General features: G+C 45.2%; 1 protein-coding gene across 1 annotated transcript in view; it reads left to right on the forward strand.

The window, feature by feature from the left end:
* Positions 1-25,157, forward strand: part of LOC146075149 (peptidyl-prolyl cis-trans isomerase FKBP8-like) — a 56,384-nt gene that overhangs the window by 10,102 nt on the left and 21,125 nt on the right. Inside the window, exons 3-5 of the mRNA XM_083184096.1 lie at positions 821-909; positions 3,129-3,346; positions 11,413-11,585. Coding sequence (XP_083040222.1) covers positions 821-909; positions 3,129-3,346; positions 11,413-11,585 — 480 coding nt within the window. The remainder of the gene's footprint in view (positions 1-820; positions 910-3,128; positions 3,347-11,412; positions 11,586-25,157) is intronic.

Consider the following 25,157-nt stretch of genomic DNA (forward strand, 5'->3'; position numbering starts at 1 on the left):
GATTTGAGTTAATCTACAAATTTTTCTTTTAAAAGTGTTTCCTTCAATTTCCCAATAATGATGTAAGGCTCACTGGTTGGTAGTTGCTTGCCTATTCCTTCCTTCCACTTTTGTGCAGTGCTACAACATTCACTATTTTCCAGTCCTTTGGAATTACTCTTGTAGCTAGTGACTGGTTGAATAATTCGGTTAATGGTGCAACCAGCAGCCTTTTAAACTCTTTTAGTATCCTTGGATGTATCCCATCTGTCCTCATTAATTTATCTACCTTTAGTTTTGGGAGTCCTGTTAGGACCTTCTCCTCTGTAAATATAGTTTTTTAATTTTTTTAAATATTCCTGCAGCATAAATGTGGGCCCTTCCCCTCTCTTTCAGTTCTGAATACTAAATAAATGGGCAAAAATAATTATTACTCCCAGTCTCTGTCTTTAGTTTTAATATTCTGCCTTTTGTTTTTCCCCTTTCACTTATATTCCCAAAAACATTTTGCATCTACAAAGAAAAATTAATATCCAGTACATCATATTGTTTACATATTGATTACATATAAAGAATGAAATTATTGTTAGTTATTAGAATGATATGGTGTTGTTGTTGTTGTAATCATATAACATTTCTAAGATTAGCTACATTTTTAAATAATTAAAAAATAAATCACAATTTTCTCAACAAAGGCAAAAAATATGCTGAAAACTGATATAGTAATCTATTTAATAAATGTCCCATCTACTATATTTCATTACAATTGTGCAATTTCTATTATGTACATAAATGTCATGCAACCGAGGTGATATTTTGCTTCTCCCTGTGCTGTCCGCAGGCTCTGGAGTTGGGTGTCCGCTCAATGCAGCTGGGAGAAGTGGCTTTTCTATTGACAAATGGCCTTTATGCTTTTGGTCTTCTGGGAAGGTATTTACACAGCAGCATAGCATTGCACATATATAGCAAACATGACATATAAATATATATATATATATATATATATATATATATTCCAATTAAAATGTCAGTGGACTCATGGACAGTGGACAGTAGAATAGAGTAGAATACAGAATTCAACTAAAAATTCCATGTACATGGGGTATCCAATTAGTCCCAATTTTTGCATTTTATTTTTGGACTATCCATTTGGCTCTGTTTTTTTCTGGCCAAGAATGTTTCCATTTTGGTAGAAAACACATAGGATCTGCAAAGTGTCCTGGATTTCTATGGAACATACAGGCAGTGGCGGCTCCTACCTAGAAGAAGGGTGGCTGCCGCTGGCCGAGCTGCTTGCACCCCCTTTCCTGCCACTGCAGCTACCACTCCTCACTGCTGCCACTGCCACTCTTCACCGTTGCTGCCATTCATGTCCCGGCTCCTCTGCAATGCAGATAATAGGTGACAGGAATGGCGCATGTGCAGTATCGGTGGCATTACCTTTAGCTTCTAAAGGGCTGCATAGACTCCAGCTTAATTAAGCCAAATGGGCTGCATGGGAAGGCATGGTGTGGCTTCCTACAGGAACCAGCACTCTGCCTATAGCAGCCGGAATGACAGTCCCGGAGGGAGGGAACATCTCCCAATAGGACTGCCTTAATGCAGGTGACTGGCATGTCGGACTTCCAATAGGAAGTCACGGCCAGTCACAGTGAAGCCAGTGGAGTCTCTTGGACTGCATATGGCTTCACTAAGGCTGAGCATAGTGGTGGATTTTATCTGGGGGGCTGCAGTGCTGCAGCTCAAAGGTTAAAACCAACACTGATAACTGGGTAACAGATAATAAACAAACGAAATCACAAGTATCAAATTAATAAATTTTGCACCACAGTCAGGGTAAAATAGATAACATGGGCATGGGCTGGGCAATTTGTGGGTTGTCAAAAACTGAGTAACAGCTTACCAAGAGGCCAGGTGGTTGGGTCTCGGCACCCACCATGCACTCTCTAAGGGGTAAATTTACTAAAGATGGGAGTTTTATTGAAGATCAGATGTTGCCCATAGGAAGCAATCAGATTCTTCTTCCTATTTATTTAACACCTTTTAGAATACAATAGATAAAATCTGATTGGTTGCTGTAGGCAACATGCCATAGTCAATATAACTTCTATCTTAGTGAATTTACACCTAAGCTGCAAACTTACTAACGCTTTAAAAATGAAAAGTGGTGATGTTGCCCATAACAACCAATCAGATTCTGTCTCTCATTTCACTTTTTCTCCCTAGAAAATGATAGAATCTGATTGGTTGTTATGGGCAACATGACCTCTTTTTATTTTTAAAAGCTTTAGCAAATTTACACGTAAGTGCTAAATAAAAAGTGTTTAAGGGCAAAATCCTTTCAATTTAAAAAGCTCTCACTGTAACCACTATGTTGTTCCTCTATGTGTTGTACCTGTCGATATTCAGACAACTTAGCTGATAAGTGTTATTACTTATTAAAGAAGAAATATTGAAATCAGGTCACCATACTATAAACGGTTTTGGAGTGATAAGATTTTCCACTTCTGCCAGTCGCTCCCAATACACCAGCCACCGTCACTAAATGACAGTATGAATAATAGCTCGGAATAGTTCTTTGTCATGCTGGGAAAAGATGCAATCTAAAATGTTTTGTTCCATGTTTCCCAATATATCACAGCAGCACATTGCAGATGCTGACATATGGCAAGTCTAGAGACAGCTGCATAATTACATTTAACTGTAGCATTTCCATCTATCCACTTCAGGTGTTTTGTATGGAATTTTGGGGCCAATTCAGACCTGATCACAGAGGTCCGAATTTCGGCCCGGTCCCGTTGTTTTTGGTCTGCAGCTTTGCACATGCGCCTTGTCGTCAATGAGCCGTAGCGCTCGCAGACTGAGTCACAGGCAGGTAGGTATTCGCTGGGGACCGGCCCAGCGTTTCAAGGGCGTGCCCACAAAAATGGTGGGTGTGCCCAGGGTGTGCGGGCATTCAGCGGGCCGGCGTTTACCTGCTTACTAGGCAGCAAATATATGTAGCCTAGCAAGCAGGACTGAATCAGGCCCATTGTGTTCAATACTATTGATCATGCACACATTTCAAATATAGACTATACTGTAACTAGAGGTATGGGTTGTTTTACAAGACAAATTGTAAGTGTTTATTGTTCTGCTTCTGATGGCAGGGACCCAGACATCCCATCCGATGCCTCTCTAATGTATAAAGTGACTTTAATCAGAGTCAGGGACAAGCCCAGCCAGGGCGCTCTCACCACTGCTGACCGCATTAGCCTTGGGAACCAGAAACGGGAATGTGGAAACTTTCACTTTGAGCGTGAAGAATATCGAAGTGCCATGCACTCCTACAGCCAAGCGCTGAGCATCCTGACCCCGACCATTGCAGGTAAGGGGAACAAAAACCACACAATATACTACACTGTAAGAACTGATTTCTAACACTACATTTATACTTCAAGGTGCTGGTTACCAAGATCCTTCACTGTTAAATCAGAAAATTGCAGATGCCGTGAACTGATTTGCGCCTATGCAGGGCTGGATTATAATGGGGGCACAAGGGTTCAGTACCCCTGGGCCCCCCTCTAGCTAGGGGCCCCCTGTGGTTGGCATGTATTTAAAAAATACATGCCATGGGATGGGGTAGTGCTGCAGCTTCATCTGCCTATCTGCCAATGTGACAATGATTAATGGTGCTGAGCATCGGGAGCCAAGGCACACTGATTGCACAAGTGTGCAGTGCATTACTGGGAGTTGACTAAGTCCCATGACACTTTGCACCAGAGGGCAGAGGCTGAGACGTTTGTGCTGAGCTCTGATTGGTGGAGCTCATTACATGCTTCTCAGGACCAACAGCAGCAGCATCCTAGTCATGGGAGGGTTTTTAATCAGAGACAGCACTGGGACTGTGAGTCTCCTACAGAGTAATGTGCAGAGGGACAAACACAGGCTTTTCATGTGGTATGTAGGTATGTGTATGTGTATGTGTGTGTGTGTGTGTATGTATGTATATATATATATATATATATATATATATATATATATATATATATAAATAGATAGATAGGTGGTTACCGGCACTCCAAGATACACATGACAACTGCCCGGGTGCTGCACTCAAAGAAATGGTTCTATCACTGAAAACGGAGTAAAATACGAAATGTTGGAGCTGATTGCATCTGCGTAGTCATTATTGTGAAGTCCAAAGGAGTGCCACTTTCCACACATCTATCTATCTATCTATCTATCTATCTATCTATCTATCTATCTATCTATCTATCTATCTAGATATAATATATATCTATCTATATATCCCCTGCAGTTACCCATTGACCAAGTTTATACTGCCTTTACTCTGTGTTTTGACAGTGTAATATTCTCCCATGCAGTTTGCGGCCAGTAATGACAAGTGCAAGGGGGCCCCCCGTCTAATGTGCCCCGGGCCCCCCAAAGGATTAATCTGGCACTGTGCCTATGGAGGCATTCTTGCAGAAAAGGAATTTTGAGATTCCTCAGCAGACTCCATAGGTTTTCATCAAATTACACAGCCATGCATGTGCAAAAAAGACAACAATAGCTATCACTTTACTGCCAAGATCTTCACGTGAGCAGCCCCTTATTATCCTTTCATAAATGGCCATGAACCACATTTATTATTGCTGCAATGCCTGCAATATGCAGTAACAAGGAATGTTCATGTGTGGCATAGGACAGCACTTTGTTATATAGTGGATCCAGCTGACAGATCTACAGTGTCTAGATAGACAGTCAATGTGTAGACATAAAAAGGTTGACATGCAATAGGTCAACAGGGTCAAAAGGTCAACAGGATCAATAGGTCTACACGAAAAGGGTCGATAGGGTCAAATGTCAAATTTTTTAATATTTTTCCATCCACGTGGGCTACAGCTGAGAATGGTAAAGGTGCGTAGCATGGCAAGCCAAGTGCATCATGCGAGGATATGCATTAGAATAATTATGGGTCCATGTCGACATAGACATAAAAAATTTAGAAAAAAATTATATCCACCTTTTCATGTGTCTACCTTTTTCATGTCGACCTTTGACCATATCGACCCTTTTCATGTGGACCTATTGACCCATGTCGACTTAAGTTGACATGGACACCATATACATGCTCAGAGTGAATAGGATCAGGGTGTGTGAAAAAGAGAGAAGGATTATAAGTAATGCTAATGGTAAAGTAAATCTCCATCAGTAGAGCATGCAGGGGGGGTTTCTGAGTACCCAGAAACCTCCCCTGAAGACAAGGCAGACGTTGGCAGGAAACCGCATCTCATTAGCAGCACCCGAAGATCGGCACCGCCAGGGGAGTGGGACAGCTGGGACTTGCGGCGCTTCAGCAGCCACCCGGAAATCGGCACTGCTAGGGTAGAGGGACAGCTGGGAACTGCGGCTCTTATGCAGCCACCCAGAGATCAGCACTGCTGGGGGAGAGGGAGAGCCGAGAACTGCGGCGCTTGCTGATATTTTTAGCCCCTCTCCCTTACCTCTATGCAGCCGTTGGTGATTACTAGACTAATGAGGGAGAGATGGAGATTGCTGTTATTTCAGGGACTCTCCTGCAGAATGCAGGAGGGTAGGTAACTATGGGCTAGAGTCCTGGCCGCTGCAGCCGCGGTTATGTTGGTAAGCCGCTCACATCCCACGATGTCCGACACTTCAACGCTTCGCCAGCGCGTGCAATACAGCATTCTCTTCTTCGGGCAGCCGCAACTAACTGGCTACTGACATCTCCTCCGCTGGATCTCCCCTGGCGCCCCATCTCCACCAACAGCGGGCGGCCTGACTCCTGATCTCCTCCCAACTATCACACCGAGCTGTGGCTGGGCTGCAGCAGAGCTCCAGCATCGGCAGGGCTCCTGCACCATTGTGGCACCGGCTCCCCCCGCTGCGGAGCCCTATTAACGCCATGCCACAACCCTCAAGTTCTGAACACTGCCCGACTCAACCTGGACGGACCATAATTCTTTCCTGAAATTAACGGTTTTCTCCATGCCTCCACCATTTGGATGTACAAAGGGACTCTGGGCAGGATGTATTAATATACTTCGCCACCCTTCCCCGCCCGGCCGCCGCGATACCTGTAATGTGAGGTCTCAGTCACCTCCCAGCCTCCTCCTGCTCCCTTCACGCCGGGACAGCTCAGCGTGGCTGTCCTCAGCGCCTCCTCCTCCCCCCTGCAGCCGGAAGGATGTCCGGCTGCGTTGCTAGGGGGTGGAAGGGTTTACCTTCCGGGGTCCTGGAGGACCTGCAGGAAGGTAAGCTGGAGGTAGGGAGAGAGGGGGGTTGGCAAGGCAGCGGGGTTGCGGCGGAGGCGGCGAAAAGAAGCCCATAGGCTTCTATAGGGTATCGCCAAAAAAAGGTGGCGATACCCTGCCCGGCGGTAACGGTGCAGCCGGGTTTTAGTACATATGAAAATGCGGTAAAACGGGTATTACTGCATCCCCTCTGAAACACTCTCCCCGTTCATCAAGAGGAGCTTTCATCTACCTACTTTGATCCTTCAATCCAAACAGGCGGATGGTAGTTATACACACCCTTGAGAGGGCCCTTATGTTTCCAGGTTTCAATAGGAACGGACAGTGAGGACAGTGCTATAGTTCTTATCATAATGTTCTTTATTGTTGCAACTGCTTTTATACCATCTACTTTTATGTCCAATAATTTACCCATGGTCAGATGGTTTATTAAATGTATTGTTGGCTTGGACGGGTACGTGAACGGACGGAGGGTAAGAGTGCTCCGTACAAATCCTGCAAATATCCTGCCTAAAAGATCCCAAGTGATCCCTTCACCCACTCAACACAGCTCCAGAGGGTCCCCTGCGTCCGTGGAGCTACCTGTGGACCAGCTGCGGGCTTGCTGTACCTTGAACCGGTTCCCCGGCCTGGCGTCCTCTCCCTGAGAATCCTGCACAGGCGCCATCTTGGGTGTCTCTGTCTGGGACGTTCCTTGCGGCTGGAGGTCCCGCGGCGGCTGTTACCCGACGGTGTCTGCAGGCTGAGCGGACCTGGACCTTATCCCCTGCTGAGGAGACTACACCTGTACACAGGGGCACGGTGCAGAGCCTGGAGGACGGGGCTGTCACGTGGCCGCCAATATAGAAGGGCTGCTGTGTGATGCACGCAGCTTTAGTTGGCTCACCAGAGGCATCCCCCTGCAATTACTGAACAGACCTGTGAGGCCTGCTGGGTGGTCAGTTAACTTCAAATTCCATCAGAGGCATCCTCCTGCACTTGCTCCACAGACCTGTATAATTCTGTTGGGAAATCAGCTAATAGTGTATCTGCAGCTGTTACCAGAGGCATCCTCCTGCACTTGTTTTTTAGAATTGCACAATCCTGATGGGTGGACAGCTAAAAGTGTATCTACAACTTCTGTTGGAGGAATCCTCCTTCACTTGCCTCACGGGCTTCTACAATCCTGTCAGCTACTAGTGTATCTATAATTGCAACACCTATACTTTATACCTGCATTTTAAGTGAAGGGAACATTCTGACTGATAGTCAGGGGCGGTGTGCTGCTTGCCTCCTAGGTACAACCTTTAGTGTTACATAACCAGTTCTGCTACCTGGGACATTTACTAGTATCATTACTGCCACCTGACGTTTCCCACTTTCTGTTGCACCTATTTGACAAGCGCCATTTTGTCACATGTGTATACCCAGCACCATTATATATTATTGGAGGGTGCTGACTATCTCCGGCCCCTGCACGTCATCTATTTCTACTTATCTACACAAGCTATGCCCTGCCGTTGACTTCCTCTGTGGCACTTCAGGTCTGGGGACGCTATCCTTTACAGACCCGTGGAAAACCCTGGCAGTGTGCTAGCCACCGCCATTTTAGCCAGGACTGGGTACCACTTCACTACATATAATGTCAAGCTTTATGCATCAAATCCTCCAGGCCGTAAGTGCCTCCTGTCAGAGGCTCCTTGCTCAATTTGAAGCTATCGATGTGCCTCTAAATCCTGATGTTGCGGTCTACAAGTCTTTTTCACCGGCTCAACTTATGCATCCTCCTACTCAGGAAGAGGAGTCCTCCATCCCCTTTGACACCATCCCAACTCCTGCTGTTGAGGACTGCTTTAAATTCCGTAAGCCTCCATTTTTCCTATTGATGGGAATTTCTAGATCCTGGAACTTGATCTCTCAATATCAAGGTTGTTTTCCCATTACCTATCGAAAGTCTGGAGATAAGGTAGTTGTGATCCACCTCAGAAACCCTTCTCTGCTGCTGATGAAGAAGACTAGATTCGGGACTTTGATGTTTAAATATTCTGGCTGTTTTTCGGTTTCCCCACGAAAGCCTGGGGATGGGGATACGGACATAATTGTGTTGTTTCAGCTGATCGAGAATTGGCCGGATTAATGTTTTAAATGTCATTATAGTTTATGATGCCTATTCTGATTTTTACCTTGTGTTATTTTCATTTCTGTTGTATTCTCTACTGCATTTAATTTTTATAGCATTATTGTGGATACATTCTGGCTATATATGTGTAATTGGGCTATAGCCCTACTTCTAATATTACAGATTATTTGGTTTCTAATTTGATATATGTGACGGAGGGACCGCTTATTATTTGGTTTTGCTGTGAGGGAGGACTTGGTCGGACTGGCGTTCTGGCTTTTTATTGTACAGTTATTCCTATGCTAGTTATTAAAATATCCTATTATTGGTGGGAGGGAGATGATTATATTTTATAACTATTACCGAGCCATTGTCCCAGTCAATCCATCCGCTTATTATCCGTCAATTATATGGGGGGGGGGGGGGGGAGGGGTGTTTAGATAGATACTGTAGTGTAAGGGATGGGAGAAAGGGGTGAATTAGGTATTAAGGCTAGTTTAGCTGATATAGCTGAAAGCCACTAATTTATCTCCTCTTAGAGATGGTTAGTATAGAGAGTTGGGGGGGGGGGGGGTGCTGTTTGGGATCCAGGTATACCTAGGTTGGGGTTAGGTCATACAGGGTGGGGGGGTTTTGGGGAGGTTTGTTTTGGGTCCTTTTGGGGGGGGGGGTTTGCTTTGGGGTAGTATAGGTAGCATATTTTAGATAGTGGGTAATTTAGTTTGGACAGTGGTGTTTTTGACTGATGACTGTTTAGTGTTATAATCTGATGGTGCGCAATGTTTATTCGAGTGATATGCTGTTTCACATGTACCTCCTTTGGAATTGCTGGTCGTGAAGACCCGGATGGCGCCTCTGGGTATTGGTGTCCCTATCCCTCTGGAGGGGTAATACCTGACTTATATATCCTTATAGATATGTGTATGACTATATTGGACTACTCCTATGGTTCTCCTTTATGTATATGCTTACAGATACAACATACTTGCTATAAGCACCATATGTAGCACCACTGTCTTGTTTTGTTTGTTTTTTTTCGGCAAAATCAATAAAAAAATACCTAATTAAAAAAAAAAAAAAAAATGTATTGTTAGTATATTATTATTATCTCAATATATATGTAAAAGTCAATCCAACAGTCTTTTGAGTTCTTTTTTAAGAGCTGCTTTTCCCTATATTGTGCATGTGTATTTCCAGGTCTGACTAAACCAAACTCTCCAACATGTCCCATTCCATTAGGTACAAAATGCCGCTCCTGGATTTTCCGCTTAATGTATTATTGCCATCTGTGGGGAGTTTGGTAATTGAAGAGAAAGGTGTTTCAACACAGGTGACGACAATCATACATTAAAAGGAAGTGCAGGAGCAGAGCATTTTGTACCTAATTGAAGGGTATGCTAAACCTGTATTATTCAAGCATCTGCTGTTGTAGTCAAACAGCTCCTGCGCACTGCGCCCCCTTTCTTTTTCTGCACTTCCTTGAAAGGTGAACCCCCCTCTTTTTTTTACGTATTCATGTCACGCCCATGACATTCCCATAGTTCCCACATCAGATTGACTTATTTGCAAATATTTCAGCCACCTACCAGTCACTACCTAGGAATGCATGTGGTGGTGCACCACCATCTCTACTGCCAGTGAAGCCAACAACTATCTCTGCATACAGACAGGGGAATGCATTGCATACACCATGTTTTCTTTTAGTTTTTGTGCAGTACCACTTTTATTGTGCAAACATTGGCGTTGCCAATCTGAATCTGAATCAGGCCCAGTCCTGGCAAAAGAGAATCTTATTAAATCAGTTATGAGGATTGATAGATTATCATACCTCCCAACACGACCCTCTCCAGGAGGGACACAGTGCTCTCGTTCTGGCCTTCCCTCTTAATGTATGATTGCCATCACCTGTTTTAAACAGGTTAATTGATAAGAAAGGTGCTTCACCACAGGTGCTGGCAATCATACATTACCAGGGAAGTCCAGGAGCAGAGCATTGGGAACATGTTGGGAGGTATGGATTATGGTGCACCATTGCAATCAATGATAATTAACAGCGGCGTAACTATAGCACCGCAGCCCCCACCACTGCGGGGGGGGGGGCGATGTGCATGTGGGGGCACCGGGGGCTGCGGTGCTATAGTTACACCCCCCCCCCAATCCCCCGCAGACTTACCTATCTCGCTGGTCCCGGCGGCTCCGTTCTTCTGCTGAGGACCACCACAAAATGGCCGCCCCCATATAGCACACAGTTCTCTGAAACTGTCTGCTGAATGGGGGCAGCCAATTTGTGGTGGTCCTCAGCAGAAGAACGGAGCTGCCGGGACCAGCGAGATAGGTAAGGCTGCGGGTGATTGGGGGGGGGGTGCTTGGCAGGGCGGCGGCGGGGAGCCCAAAACGTAGCTACGCCACTGATAATTAAGTCCCTTAAAGCAGTGGTTCCCAACATTGGTCCTCAAGTACCTCCAACAGTTCATGTTTTCCAGGTCACCCGGCAGGTGCACAGGTCCACTCATTATTCACTGACACATTTGTAAAGATCCACAGGTGGAACTAAATATTTGCGATTCTGTGTGAAGACCTGGAAAAGAACTGTTAGGGGTACTTTAGGACCCAAGTTGGGAACCACTGCCTTAAAGTAAGGAGGAAATGTTAACATAGCGTTATTCCTGTAAGAAGCATTTGTATGACAGTTATGTTTATTATGCCTTGTCTCTGTAAGGTGCAGGTGGACTTGTTATGTAGCTCTGCAGCACATCAAACATTCTATCTGCGTCACAAGGCTCAGGATGGCTGCTCACATATTAGTAATTGCATTACAAAAGATTTTCAAAGTACAAAATGCACGTCAGGCGTAGGTAACCTAATCATGGAGTTTAGAAGTACTTCATCTCCTTTACTGCTGACTCAATCCTTATCTCCTATAGACGCCCTGGAGATATACTCTCTGTGTACAATGTTTTGTGTGCTGGTATTCCAAAATGGAACATTATGTCTGGCTATGTTGTCATGGTACCATGCAGCGGGATGTACATGCTCTCATCTAGCTAATGACTCACCATTATTTGTATTACTCAGAACCACTGAGCTCAGACGAAGAAGAGGAGATCCGCGATCATCGAATCAAATGTCTGAATAACCTGGCAGCCACCCAACTCAAGCTTCACCACTTGGATGACGTCATTAATTCCTGCAATGCAGTCCTCGAGATGGATCAACACAATGCAAAGGCACTTTATAGGAAAGGCAGGGTAATGTCACCTTAACATTTTACATATGACTAAGATAAACAGTATATTGTGATGTTGCTTTTTCGCCTTTCAATAATGAGTCATTGTAGGTCATCTAGAGTGAAAGGAAAAATACATTTAAACCTGATTTATCTAAAAGCACATAGCAATCATAATCCCTGTCATTATTACGAATTTTCAAATAAATGATTAGCACAATTAAGTGTTACAGCTTGGGTTTAACTGACCATGTTTGTGCATACCCCCAACTTTCAGTGTCCTCATAGTAGGACATTGGTGCGCACCATAGTCCTGCGGCTTGATCTACAATTCACGTCATTCTGCGAGGCCACGCCCCCATTTTGCTGTTGTTGGGGTATGGCCCATAGGCTCTGTGAGCTTCTAGCCATGCCCCCAGCCCCTCTAGCTGCGGGAATAGACGTCTATTCATCACTACTCAGCAAGTGACAGGAGGGACTCCCAGATGCCCCCTCCCCGTCGCGGGACACTGCCGGCCCCGGGCGGGAAAACCGGGGGCGGCCCAAAAACCTGGACTTTCCCGTGAAAAGTTGGGAGGTATGCCATGTTTGTGTAGCGAGTGATAGATAAAAATTTAATAAATATGCTATATATATTTATATATACAGATGCAAGTTGGCGGCACCCGGAGGCAATGAAGACAAGACACTGCAGTTAGTGATCAAACGTTTTCGATGTATTGATTTCACATCGTCATCAGGATGCAGTACAAGCAAAGTGAACATAACTTTATAGGAAATACCTTCACCACGTGAAAAAACCCAAGAGAGGCTGGTCAGGTGTCAGAGCGCCCACTAGTGACGCGCTCACCTGGTTACCATGGAAACCAGTAAGGTACCGTGAAAAAATGACATAAGGTATAGTGTAACAAAATCGTGAACAATAATCTAAGTACAGTGTGACAAAAAAGGTTAATATGTACAGTGTATCAAAGTACCAAGTGCGGAAAATGTGGCTAAAAGAAATAATGTATAGAAAAGAAAGATGCAACATCGGCTGTTGGCATACGGCGATGCATAAATAAAAGTAAGAGCCTGTCAAGGTAATGGAACGCAACGGACTGGCTACACTGGCGTACACATTTACATATGCATATACATGAGCGGCATAACCTAGACCAAAAGCAGAGAAATACAATACATAAATTGTACAAATAGATTGTACAGATAAATTGTACAGATATGTTGCATGATGCGGGCGTACACACAGAGCGATAAATGAAAAGGCAAAGCAGAAATATGACGTGGGGTAAGTTTAAAGAAAGCAGTGAAGGCCGGCAGACTCATTGAGCCCCTTAGGGGCTAGCGTACCCAGTTCGTGTATCCAGCGAGCTTCTCGCCGCAGCAGACGGAGTGAACGATCACCTCCTCTGATGTTGGCAGGCTCGTGATCAATGATGGTGTAACGGAGTGTAGGGAGACCATGTGCCCTCTCAACGAAGTGTCGCGCTACAGGTTGGTCACTATGACCACTAGCTAAGGCAGCTTTGATCGTGGATTTGTGTCCCGCAATGCGCTCTCTAAGGGTGCGATCGGTCTTGCCGACGTACCCTAATCCACATGGACATGTGATAAGGTAAACAATGTACCTGGTGGTACAGGTTACTCGGTGTCGTATAGTGATGCGTCTACCCGTGTGGGGATGGGGAAAGTCTTTGCCAGTAACAAGTGCCCTACATACAGCACAACCCAAGCACCGATAACACCCCTTATGTTTTTGTAGGAATGTGTTCTGTTCAGACTGTGCTTCCTTAAGGCCACTGATGTCAGTCCTCATAACCCAGTCTCGTATGTTTTTGCCTCTGCTGTAGCACGGCATGATTTTGGTATCATGTAGTCTGAGGTCTGGGTCAGTCCCGACTATGGGCCACAGTTCCTTGGAGATTTTCTGGATTTGGGTACTATGTGAGTTAAAGTGATTAACCCATGGAATCCTTTTGCTGGGTGCTTCCTTTTTGGATGAGGTAAGTGCCCGTTCTCTGCTGATCTTGAGTGCTTTATTTTTAGCTATGCGGAGTTGTTCACTGTTATAACCCCTGGCAATGAAGTCCTGGCTCATCCTGTCTATGTGTCGTATCGCTGCTTCCTGGTCAGAGCAGATCCTAACTGCTCGTAAGAATTGTGAATAAGGGAGCGATAACTTGAGTTTTTCAGGGTGAAAGCTGCTTGCATGCAATGATGTATTACGGTCAGTAGGTTTGCGATATAATTCTGTACTGATCACGCCATTAGCAAGGCTAACCTGTACATCAAGGTAATTGACAGTGTGCGGACTCATGTTATAAGTAAACTGTACGGGGTGTTGGGTATCATTATGAGTGCTGATGAAGGTTTCAAGCGCTGCTTCACCACCTGACCATATCACAAACAGGTCATCAATATACCTAGTATAGAATACAGTGTTATTGGTAAATTCAGTATTGTTAAACATGATATCCTCCTCTACCATATACATGTACGCATTGGCGTACGATGGAGCCACATTCGACCCCATCGCACACCCAGAGGCCTGCAAGTAAAATGCATTGTCGAACATAAAGTAGTTACATGTCAGGACCATCTCAAGCAAGTCCAGTACCAGGTCTACATCAGGTCCAGAGTACCATTGATTGCCATCAATCAAACGTTTAACAGCCCCCACACCCTCCAGGTTAGGGATAACAGTATATAGGCTGGATATGTCCAGGCTGCAAAGAATGGCATCCTTATGTATAGTTCCAATGGAGTCAAGTTTTTTCAGGAACATGGTGGTGTCAAGTAAATGACGGGGGTGGTTGACAATACAGGGCTGCAGGATGGTGTCAAGGTAGGTGGAAATCTTTTGGAACAGGCCACCTCTGGCTGAAATTATCGGTCTGCCCGGGGGGCATTCAAGGGATTTATGTATCTTAGGCAAAGAATAAATGAGGGGCACAGTCGGATTGTTAGTCATAAGGGCAGAGCAAAGTGCTGAGGTGATAAATCCATCTTGGACAGCTCTCTTGAGTCTGTCATTAAGTCGTTTAGCAAATGCTGTGGTAGGGTCAAAGTCAAGTTTGCGATATACATTAGTATCACTCAGTTGTCGGGTTAATTCTGCACTGTAATCAGTCAAATTCTGGATCACAATTGCCCCGCCCTTGTCGGCGGGACGAATAATAATGTCAGTGTAATTAGACAAGTCTTTGAGTGCTTGCATCTCAACAGTGTTAATGTTGGATCGCTTACCCTTCCGATGGTCTGGCTTCTCCATATTCAATTTGACCTTCCGGTCAAGGAGGCGATTGAAGGTCTTGATAGACGGATTGGCCGATGTTGGATCAAACCTTGACCGGGGTTGTAGTTTTTGTAGAGCAGGAGGTAATGGTGTTGTAGCAGCAGATGTGTCAGTCATTCTGTCCTCGGCTTTAGCCCCATGATAAAATTCATGTAGCTTAAGCTGTCGATTGAGTTTGTATTTTTCCACAGTCCACTTCATACTGTCAAGTTTAACAGTTGGCACAAATGACAGGCCACGTTGGAGAATTTGTTCTTCAATCAATGTAAGTGGGTGATCTGACAGGTTGAAGATCATGCTTTCACTTTGCGGTGTAGCGGGGGTCGACCTGCTTGACCTCTTCCACGTCCTCTTCCTCGCTTTTTCTCCCCCACGGCGGGTTCTCCTTCTCTTCCGCGGTGGGTACCAACCCCTAAAGGGGACCTTACAGAAGTGTTATGTTCACCTGTACCTTCTGATTCGCTGTTGGTAGCTTGGTCTTGTGAGGAATCGGATTGCCAAAGTTGTCGGTAGTTCTTTGGTCGGTAGTAGCGATTGCGATTGTGAGGACGTTCGTTGCCACTTGCCCACTGATATACCCGGTTATGTTCGTAGTCGGCATTAACCTTTGCAAGTTTTTCTTTTTTGAACTGTATTAGTTCATTTTTGTAAGTGGCAATTTGGGCTTCAAGCTTGTCAATCCACTTCTGGGAGGTGTCCTGTTGGAATTTGGTGCGGTGTTGTAATTCAAAGGCAGTTATTTTCTCTTTAGAGATCGCCAGTTCACGTGAAGACTCTTCAATAACGAGGAGTAACAGATCAAAACTGCACTTGTTAAGAACCGCTATCCAGCGTTTGCAGAAGGTTGGGTTGGAGCGGCCAATAGTGGGTGCGTTTTTGACACGGAAACCTCTGGGGATCCGTTTATCCTTGTAATATCCGCTCAGGGTTATCCCATGCAGTAGGTAATCAACTTCTTTCTGTTTGAGCCTGACCCAGTCTTTGTACAGATATTGTAAAGGTACGGGTTCAGCAGTTTCACATAGAAGTTCCTGAAACAGGATAGACTCCGCTTCAGCCTCAGAGAATGTCAGTCTGGTGCCTTGGGTTGCGAGGGCTATATTCTCGGTGATGGTACAACCTGGTAGGTCATCGTCAGCTGCGTCCGTCATAGCCGATGTGCAGGACCACAGATGTTGGATAGTGGTGTTTAAGGTGATTCCTGTGGATTTTATAGTTGTAGGGTGCTGTATCCAGATGAGACAGTAGCTGCAGACTGCTGGATCATCAACGATATTTTGCAGGGGGGGAGTAGCACACCTTGTAAGTTCAAATACTGGGCTCCGGTGCCCGTCCTAAGAGACTAAGATAAGTCTCCCCATGTACAGATGCAAGTTGGCGGCACCCGGAGGCAATGAAGACAAGACACTGCAGTTAGTGATCAAACGTTTTCGATGTATTGATTTCACATCGTCATCAGGATGCAGTACAAGCAAAGTGAACATAACTTTATAGGAAATACCTTCACCACGTGAAAAAACCCAAGAGAGGCTGGTCAGGTGTCAGAGCGCCCACTAGTGACGCGCTCACCTGGTTACCATGGAAACCAGTAAGGTACCGTGAAAAAATGACATAAGGTATAGTGTAACAAAATCGTGAACAATAATCTAAGTACAGTGTGACAAAAAAGGTTAATATGTACAGTGTATCAAAGTACCAAGTGCGGAAAATGTGGCTAAAAGAAATAATGTATAGAAAAGAAAGATGCAACATCGGCTGTTGGCATACGGCGATGCATAAGTTCCCAGTTCGTGGATACACGAACTGGGTACGCTAGCCCCTAAGGGGCTCAATGAGTCTGCCGGCCTTCACTGCTTTCTTTAAACTTACCCCACGTCATATTTCTGCTTTGCCTTTTCATTTATCGCTCTGTGTGTACGCCCGCATCATGCAACATATCTGTACAATTTATCTGTACAATCTATTTGTACAATTTATGTATTGTATTTCTCTGCTTTTGGTCTAGGTTATGCCGCTCATGTATATGCATATGTAAATGTGTACGCCAGTGTAGCCAGTCCGTTGCGTTCCATTACCTTGACAGGCTCTTACTTTTATTTATGCATCGCCGTATGCCAACAGCCGATGTTGCATCTTTCTTTTCTATACATTATTTCTTTTAGCCACATTTTCCGCACTTGGTACTTTGATACACTGTACATATTAACCTTTTTTGTCACACTGTACTTAGATTATTGTTCACGATTTTGTTACACTATACCTTATGTCATTTTTTCACGGTACCTTACTGGTTTCCATGGTAACCAGGTGAGCGCGTCACTAGTGGGCGCTCTGACACCTGACCAGCCTCTCTTGGGTTTTTTCACGTGGTGAAGGTATTTCCTATAAAGTTATGTTCACTTTGCTTGTACTGCATCCTGATGACGATGTGAAATCAATACATCGAAAACGTTTGATCACTAACTGCAGTGTCTTGTCTTCATTGCCTCCGGGTGCCGCCAACTTGCATCTGTACATGGGGAGACTTATCTTAGTCTCTTAGGACGGGCACCGGAGCCCAGTATTTGAACTTACAAGGTGTGCTACTCCCCCCCTGCAAAATATCGTTGATGATCCAGCAGTCTGCAGCTACTGTCTCATCTGGATACAGCACCCTACAACTATAAAATCCACAGGAATCACCTTAAACACCACTATCCAACATCTGTGGTCCTGCACATCGGCTATGACGGACGCAGCTGACGATGACCTACCAGGTTGTACCATCACCGAGAATATAGCCCTCGCAACCCAAGGCACCAGACTGACATTCTCTGAGGCTGAAGCGGAGTCTATCCTGTTTCAGGAACTTCTATGTGAAACTGCTGAACCCGTACCTTTACAATATCTGTACAAAGACTGGGTCAGGCTCAAACAGAAAGAAGTTGATTACCTACTGCATGGGATAACCCTGAGCGGATATTACAAGGATAAACGGATCCCCAGAGGTTTCCGTGTCAAAAACGCACCCACTATTGGCCGCTCCAACCCAACCTTCTGCAAACGCTGGATAGCGGTTCTTAACAAGTGCAGTTTTGATCTGTTACTCCTCGTTATTGAAGAGTCTTCACGTGAACTGGCGATCTCTAAAGAGAAAATAACTGCCTTTGAATTACAACACCGCACCAAATTCCAACAGGACACCTCCCAGAAGTGGATTGACAAGCTTGAAGCCCAAATTGCCACTTACAAAAATGAACTAATACAGTTCAAAAAAGAAAAACTTGCAAAGGTTAATGCCGACTACGAACATAACCGGGTATATCAGTGGGCAAGTGGCAACGAACGTCCTCACAATCGCAATCGCTACTACCGACCAAAGAACTACCGACAACTTTGGCAATCCGATTCCTCACAAGACCAAGCTACCAACAGCGAATCAGAAGGTACAGGTGAACATAACACTTCTGTAAGGTCCCCTTTAGGGGTTGGTACCCACCGCGGAAGAGAAGGAGAACCCGCCGTGGGGGAGAAAAAGCGAGGAAGAGGACGTGGAAGAGGTCAAGCAGGTCGACCCCCGCTACACCGCAAAGTGAAAGCATGATCTTCAACCTGTCAGATCACCCACTTACATTGATTGAAGAACAAATTCTCCAACGTGGCCTGTCATTTGTGCCAACTGTTAAACTTGACAGTATGAAGTGGACTGTGGAAAAATACAAACTCAATCGACAGCTTAAGCTACATGAATTTTATCATGGGGCTAAAGCCGAGGACAGAATGACTGACACATCTGCTGCTACAACACCATTACCTCCTGCTCTACAAAAACTACAACCCCGGTCAAGGTTTGATCCAACATCGGCCAATCCGTCTATCAAGACCTTCAATCGCCTCCTTGACCGGAAGGTCAAATTGAATATGGAGAAGCCAGACCATCGGAAGGGTAAGCGATCCAACATTAACACTGTTGAGATGCAAGCACTCAAAGACTTGTCTAATTACACTGACATTATTATTCGTCCCGCCGACAAGGGCGGGGCAATTGTGATCCAGAATTTGACTGATTACAGTGCAGAATTAACCCGACAACTGAGTGATACTAATGTATATCGCAAACTTGACTTTGACCCTACCACAGCATTTGCTAAACGACTTAATGACAGACTCAAGAGAGCTGTCCAAGATGGATTTATCACCTCAGCACTTTGCTCTGCCCTTATGACTAACAATCCGACTGTGCCCCTCATTTATTCTTTGCCTAAGATACATAAATCCCTTGAATGCCCCCCGGGCAGACCGATAATTTCAGCCAGAGGTGGCCTGTTCCAAAAGATTTCCACCTACCTTGACACCATCCTGCAGCCCTATATTGTCAACCACCCCCGTCATTTACTTGACACCACCATGTTCCTGAAAAAACTTGACTCCATTGGAACTATACATAAGGATGCCATTCTTTGCAGCCTGGACATATCCAGCCTATATACTGTTATCCCTAACCTGGAGGGTGTGGGGGCTGTTAAACGTTTGATTGATGGCAATCAATGGTACTCTGGACCTGATGTAGACCTGGTACTGGACTTGCTTGAGATGGTCCTGACATGTAACTACTTTATGTTCGACAATGCATTTTACTTGCAGGCCTCTGGGTGTGCGATGGGGTCGAATGTGGCTCCATCGTACGCCAATGCGTACATGTATATGGTAGAGGAGGATATCATGTTTAACAATACTGAATTTACCAATAACACTGTATTCTATACTAGGTATATTGATGACCTGTTTGTGATATGGTCAGGTGGTGAAGCAGCGCTTGAAACCTTCATCAGCACTCATAATGATACCCAACACCCCGTACAGTTTACTTATAACATGAGTCCGCACACTGTCAATTACCTTGATGTACAGGTTAGCCTTGCTAATGGCGTGATCAGTACAGAATTATATCGCAAACCTACTGACCGTAATACATCATTGCATGCAAGCAGCTTTCACCCTGAAAAACTCAAGTTATCGCTCCCTTATTCACAATTCTTACGAGCAGTTAGGATCTGCTCTGACCAGGAAGCAGCGATACGACACATAGACAGGATGAGCCAGGACTTCATTGCCAGGGGTTATAACAGTGAACAACTCCGCATAGCTAAAAATAAAGCACTCAAGATCAGCAGAGAACGGGCACTTACCTCATCCAAAAAGGAAGCACCCAGCAAAAGGATTCCATGGTTTAATCACTTTAACTCACATAGTACCCAAATCCAGAAAATCTCCAAGGAACTGTGGCCCATAGTCGGGACTGACCCAGACCTCAGACTACATGATACCAAAATCATGCCGTGCTACAGCAGAGGCAAAAACATACGAGACTGGGTTATGAGGACTGACATCAGTGGCCTTAAGGAAGCACAGTCTGAACAGAACACATTCCTACAAAAACATAAGGGGTGTTATCGGTGCTTGGGTTGTGCTGTATGTAGGGCACTTGTTACTGGCAAAGACTTTCCCCATCCCCACACGGGTAGACGCATCACTATACGACACCGAGTAACCTGTACCACCAGGTACATTGTTTACCTTATCACATGTCCATGTGGATTAGGGTACGTCGGCAAGACCGATCGCACCCTTAGAGAGCGCATTGCGGGACACAAATCCACGATCAAAGCTGCCTTAGCTAGTGGTCATAGTGACCAACCTGTAGCGCGACACTTCGTTGAGAGGGCACATGGTCTCCCTACACTCCGTTACACCATCATTGATCACGAGCCTGCCAACATCAGAGGAGGTGATCGTTCACTCCGTCTGCTGCGGCGAGAAGCTCGCTGGATACACGAACTGGGTACGCTAGCCCCTAAGGGGCTCAATGAGTCTGCCGGCCTTCACTGCTTTCTTTAAACTTACCCCACGTCATATTTCTGCTTTGCCTTTTCATTTATCGCTCTGTGTGTACGCCCGCATCATGCAACATATCTGTACAATTTATCTGTACAATCTATTTGTACAATTTATGTATTGTATTTCTCTGCTTTTGGTCTAGGTTATGCCGCTCATGTATATGCATATGTAAATGTGTACGCCAGTGTAGCCAGTCCGTTGCGTTCCATTACCTTGACAGGCTCTTACTTTTATTTATGCATCGCCGTATGCCAACAGCCGATGTTGCATCTTTCTTTTCTATACATTATTTCTTTTAGCCACATTTTCCGCACTTGGTACTTTGATACACTGTACATATTAACCTTTTTTGTCACACTGTACTTAGATTATTGTTCACGATTTTGTTACACTATACCTTATGTCATTTTTTCACGGTACCTTACTGGTTTCCATGGTAACCAGGTGAGCGCGTCACTAGTGGGCGCTCTGACACCTGACCAGCCTCTCTTGGGTTTTTTCACGTGGTGAAGGTATTTCCTATAAAGTTATGTTCACTTTGCTTGTACTGCATCCTGATGACGATGTGAAATCAATACATCGAAAACGTTTGATCACTAACTGCAGTGTCTTGTCTTCATTGCCTCCGGGTGCCGCCAACTTGCATCTGTACATGGGGAGACTTATCTTAGTCTCTTAGGACGGGCACCGGAGCCCAGTATTTGAACTTACAAGGTGTGCTACTCCCCCCCTGCAAAATATATTTATATATATGCACATGGCTGGATTCACAGGTGTACGCAGATCATGCATCTCTCATGGTTGCTTAAGTGCAAACATGTCTGAGTTTAAGCATTCCCTTTATGCAATATCATGCGTACGACTTTGCATATGTGAGCAATGTGCTCTGGTGCATCTGAGCTCGCCTGCATCGGTCACAACATTAAATTCTTAAGCAGCCCCTGTCTGGCACAGGGTGTATCTTGTAACTTTCTTAAGATCTTACAAATGTAGCCAAGAAAAAGATTGCAGCAGGATACTGAAACACGATGACGCTACCATTATACTCCCATGACACCTTTTTCTTTTTGCAAAGACCTTATGTCCCTTCTAAGTCCCCAACTGAACTGCCTATGGATCGTAGAATCCTCCTCAAGTAATAGTGATGTCGTTCTTCCTGAGGCCGAGGTTTTCCTAGGTGATGTTTTATCATTTGTGTGGGGTGAATTCAAAAATAGAAGTCATTTTGCTCAATCAATTCAGGATTTATTTAGCTCTTTCAAGTTTAAAAAAGTTTGTATTTGGAAAATAAATGATAGAATAGTATGGGAATTGTAATGTTTATTGGGTACTTGTGTATTTTGGCGGCGCCACGATGAACGTATCGCATCACATCGCATGCCATGTACCCGATGGCATGCGATGCAACGCGATTTTGACCCCCTATACGATAAAAAATCATATAAGCACCCTAAAGGGTGCTTTTGAGCACCCTAATGGGTGCTTACAATGTTAAATGCACCCCCACGCCACCCCCCCACTATAAACGTGAACCCGAAGCGTGGCGAGCGCAGCGAGCCCGCGAGGGGCGGCGGTACGCGTCCTACGACCTTTTCATACCCCCACTATCCACGTCGGCGTGGAGTTGAGAATAGATTAGTGTGACGAGCGCAGCGAGCCACCGAGCCCGAAGCGTGGCGAGCGCAGCGAGCCCCGCGAGGGGACACGGATACCTTCACAGGTAAACGCGTCCCTTCACGGGCTTCACAGGTATCCACGTCCCCTCGCGGGGCTCGCTGCGCTCGCCACGCTTCGGGCTCGCTGCGCTCGCCACACTATTCTATTCTCAACTCCACACCGACGTGGATAGTGGGGGTATGAAAAGGTCGTAGGACGCGTACCGCCGCCCCTCGCGGGCTCGCTGCGCTCGCCACACTTCGGGTTCACGTTTATAGTGGTGGGGTGGCGTGGGGGTGCATTTAACATTGTAAGCACCCATTAGGGTGCTTATACAATGTTTAATCGCATCGAATCGTATGGCATTGTATGCCATGTACAATGGCATACAATTTGAAAATTGTATGCCATCGTGCACTATCGTACGATATCGCGTCGCATCGCATACCATCGTATGCGTTATGGTATGCGATGCGATGGGCGCCACCAAAATACACAAGTACCGTTTATTGTATCAAATCAGCCTTGTACTCAAATATAACTACAGTTATTCTGGAGTACATCTCTCTTGAGGCACCAGCAACAGTCCGCAATCCTATTCACATCCCAGCGGCCCTGGCACCTTTATTCCATCACTCGAATGTCTTGATGAAAGCGCTGTCCTTGTTCCTTGTCATTAACGACTGCATTGATGCCGGATCACGGCAGAATGGGCCCGACTTAAGAAGCTGTCGGGCCCGTTCTGCCGATAATGGCCGTGGATTGTTGTTATCCCGGCCGCAGATCGACAATCCGAAAACCTTTTTCGCGGCCACGCCCCCTTTGAGCCCATCGGCAGGCAGGACATTGAATGCTGTCGGTTGTTATGCGGTCGATCTGACCGCAAAGGGGCCTGTCGATACCCACCGACAGCCGTGATCCCACATTGCATACCCCCCTTTGTCTTATAAGTTTGCCGTGCAGAAATAACATTCAGTAGTACTGTATCTAGTCTTTGCCCAACTTCTCTCTATTGAGCAACGGGCAGTAACAGATCGCTCAGCACACATCGCTGGTGCAGCGCTGTGGGCTGTATGCACATATCAGACTACATTTGATAAATTATAATATATATATATATATATATATATATATATATATATATATATATATATATATTATAATTTCCAAACTATTATATAATTTATTTATACGAAATATGAACTTTTTTAAACTTGGGAGAACTAAAAACCCTGACCTGAATTTATTTATTTAGTTACAGTTTCTTATATAGCGCAGCATATTCCGTTGCGCTTTACAATGGTAGACAGTGATAAAACAAACTGGGTAACGACAGACAGATTTGGAGGTTAGAGGGCCCTGCTGCAAGCTTACAATCTATAAGGATGAGCAAAATTACTTACTTTTAATTCACCATGTATAAAAGATCACCTATGAAAAGTTGAACTTAAAAAATGACGCAGAGCAGTGTTGCCGCAGTCACCTCTGTATCTTATACTAATGCAGCACATAATTCATATATATATATGTGGTGTGTCCGGCACTCCTCGCTTGCTGGTGATGATAGGGGCCCGGGTGCCTTTCCCTGTGGCTGTGCAGCCACCAATACAACCTCCAAAAACGCAGGCGTCACTCCGGGACTTGTGAATCAAAATGTGAAGTTTATTGTTCTTCTAAACGGTCTACGCCGTTTCGGGCATTCACCCTTCGTCAGGACCAGATGAAGGGTGAATGCCCGAAACGGCGTAGACCGTTTAGAAGAACAATAAACTTAACATTTTGATTCACAAGTCCCGGAGTGACGCCTGCGTTTTTGGAGGTTATATATATATATATATATATATATATATATATATATATATATATATATAAATCTCCATATATGCCGGGACTCCAATAGTTCTTTGCAACTTGATTAGTGCACTCCACTCCCATAAGTATTGCTCCAATAAACAGAGGCACACAATCCAAAGATTTTTCACAACAAGTGTATTGGGCAAAAGCACATCAAATGCACATCTAGCGCTTTCAGGGGTCACAGCCCCCGTCCTCAGGATGACAGCCCACAGAAAAATGTGTGATCAATTGCATTACTTCCACCAAACAAATATATAGACACCTTGATTACTCACCTGTCCCTTGGAGCGGCGTCCAGAGCTGCCCATCCTTCCTGCAGGAGGATGGGCAGCTCTGGACGCCGCTCCAAGGGACAAGCCCCGCGAGGGGCAGCGTTTTACTTTACATGTATTACGCGTCCCCTCGTGGGGCTCGCTGCGCTTGCTACGCTTCGGGCTCGGTGGCTCGCTGCACTCGCCACACTATATAAAATCAACTCCACGCCGACATGGATAGTGGGGGTATGAAAAGGTCGGAGGACACGTACCGCCGCCCCTCGCGGGCTCGCTGCGCTCGCCACACTTCGGGTTGACGTTGATACTGGGGGTGGCGTGGGGGTGCATTTAACATTGTAAGCACCCATTAGGGTGCTTATACAATTAAAAATCTTATAGGGGGGCCAATTAACATTTAAAGCACCCATTAGTGTGCTTATACAATTTAAAATCTCATCTCCTCTCATCTCATTGTATGCCATTGTATGCCATATACAATGGTATACAATTTTAAATTGTATAAGATCGGGTCCCATCGCAGCACATCTCATCTCATTGCATATCATATTAAGCCTTATGGTATGCAATGCGATGGGCGCCGTGATAATACACAAATACTGCAAAGTGTTATCTGGGTTCAGCATTGGCACACCTG

This window comes from Crinia signifera, chromosome 4 (assembly GCF_055691185.1).
Source record: "Crinia signifera chromosome 4, ASM5569118v1, whole genome shotgun sequence".
Taxonomy (NCBI): domain Eukaryota; kingdom Metazoa; phylum Chordata; class Amphibia; order Anura; family Myobatrachidae; genus Crinia; species Crinia signifera.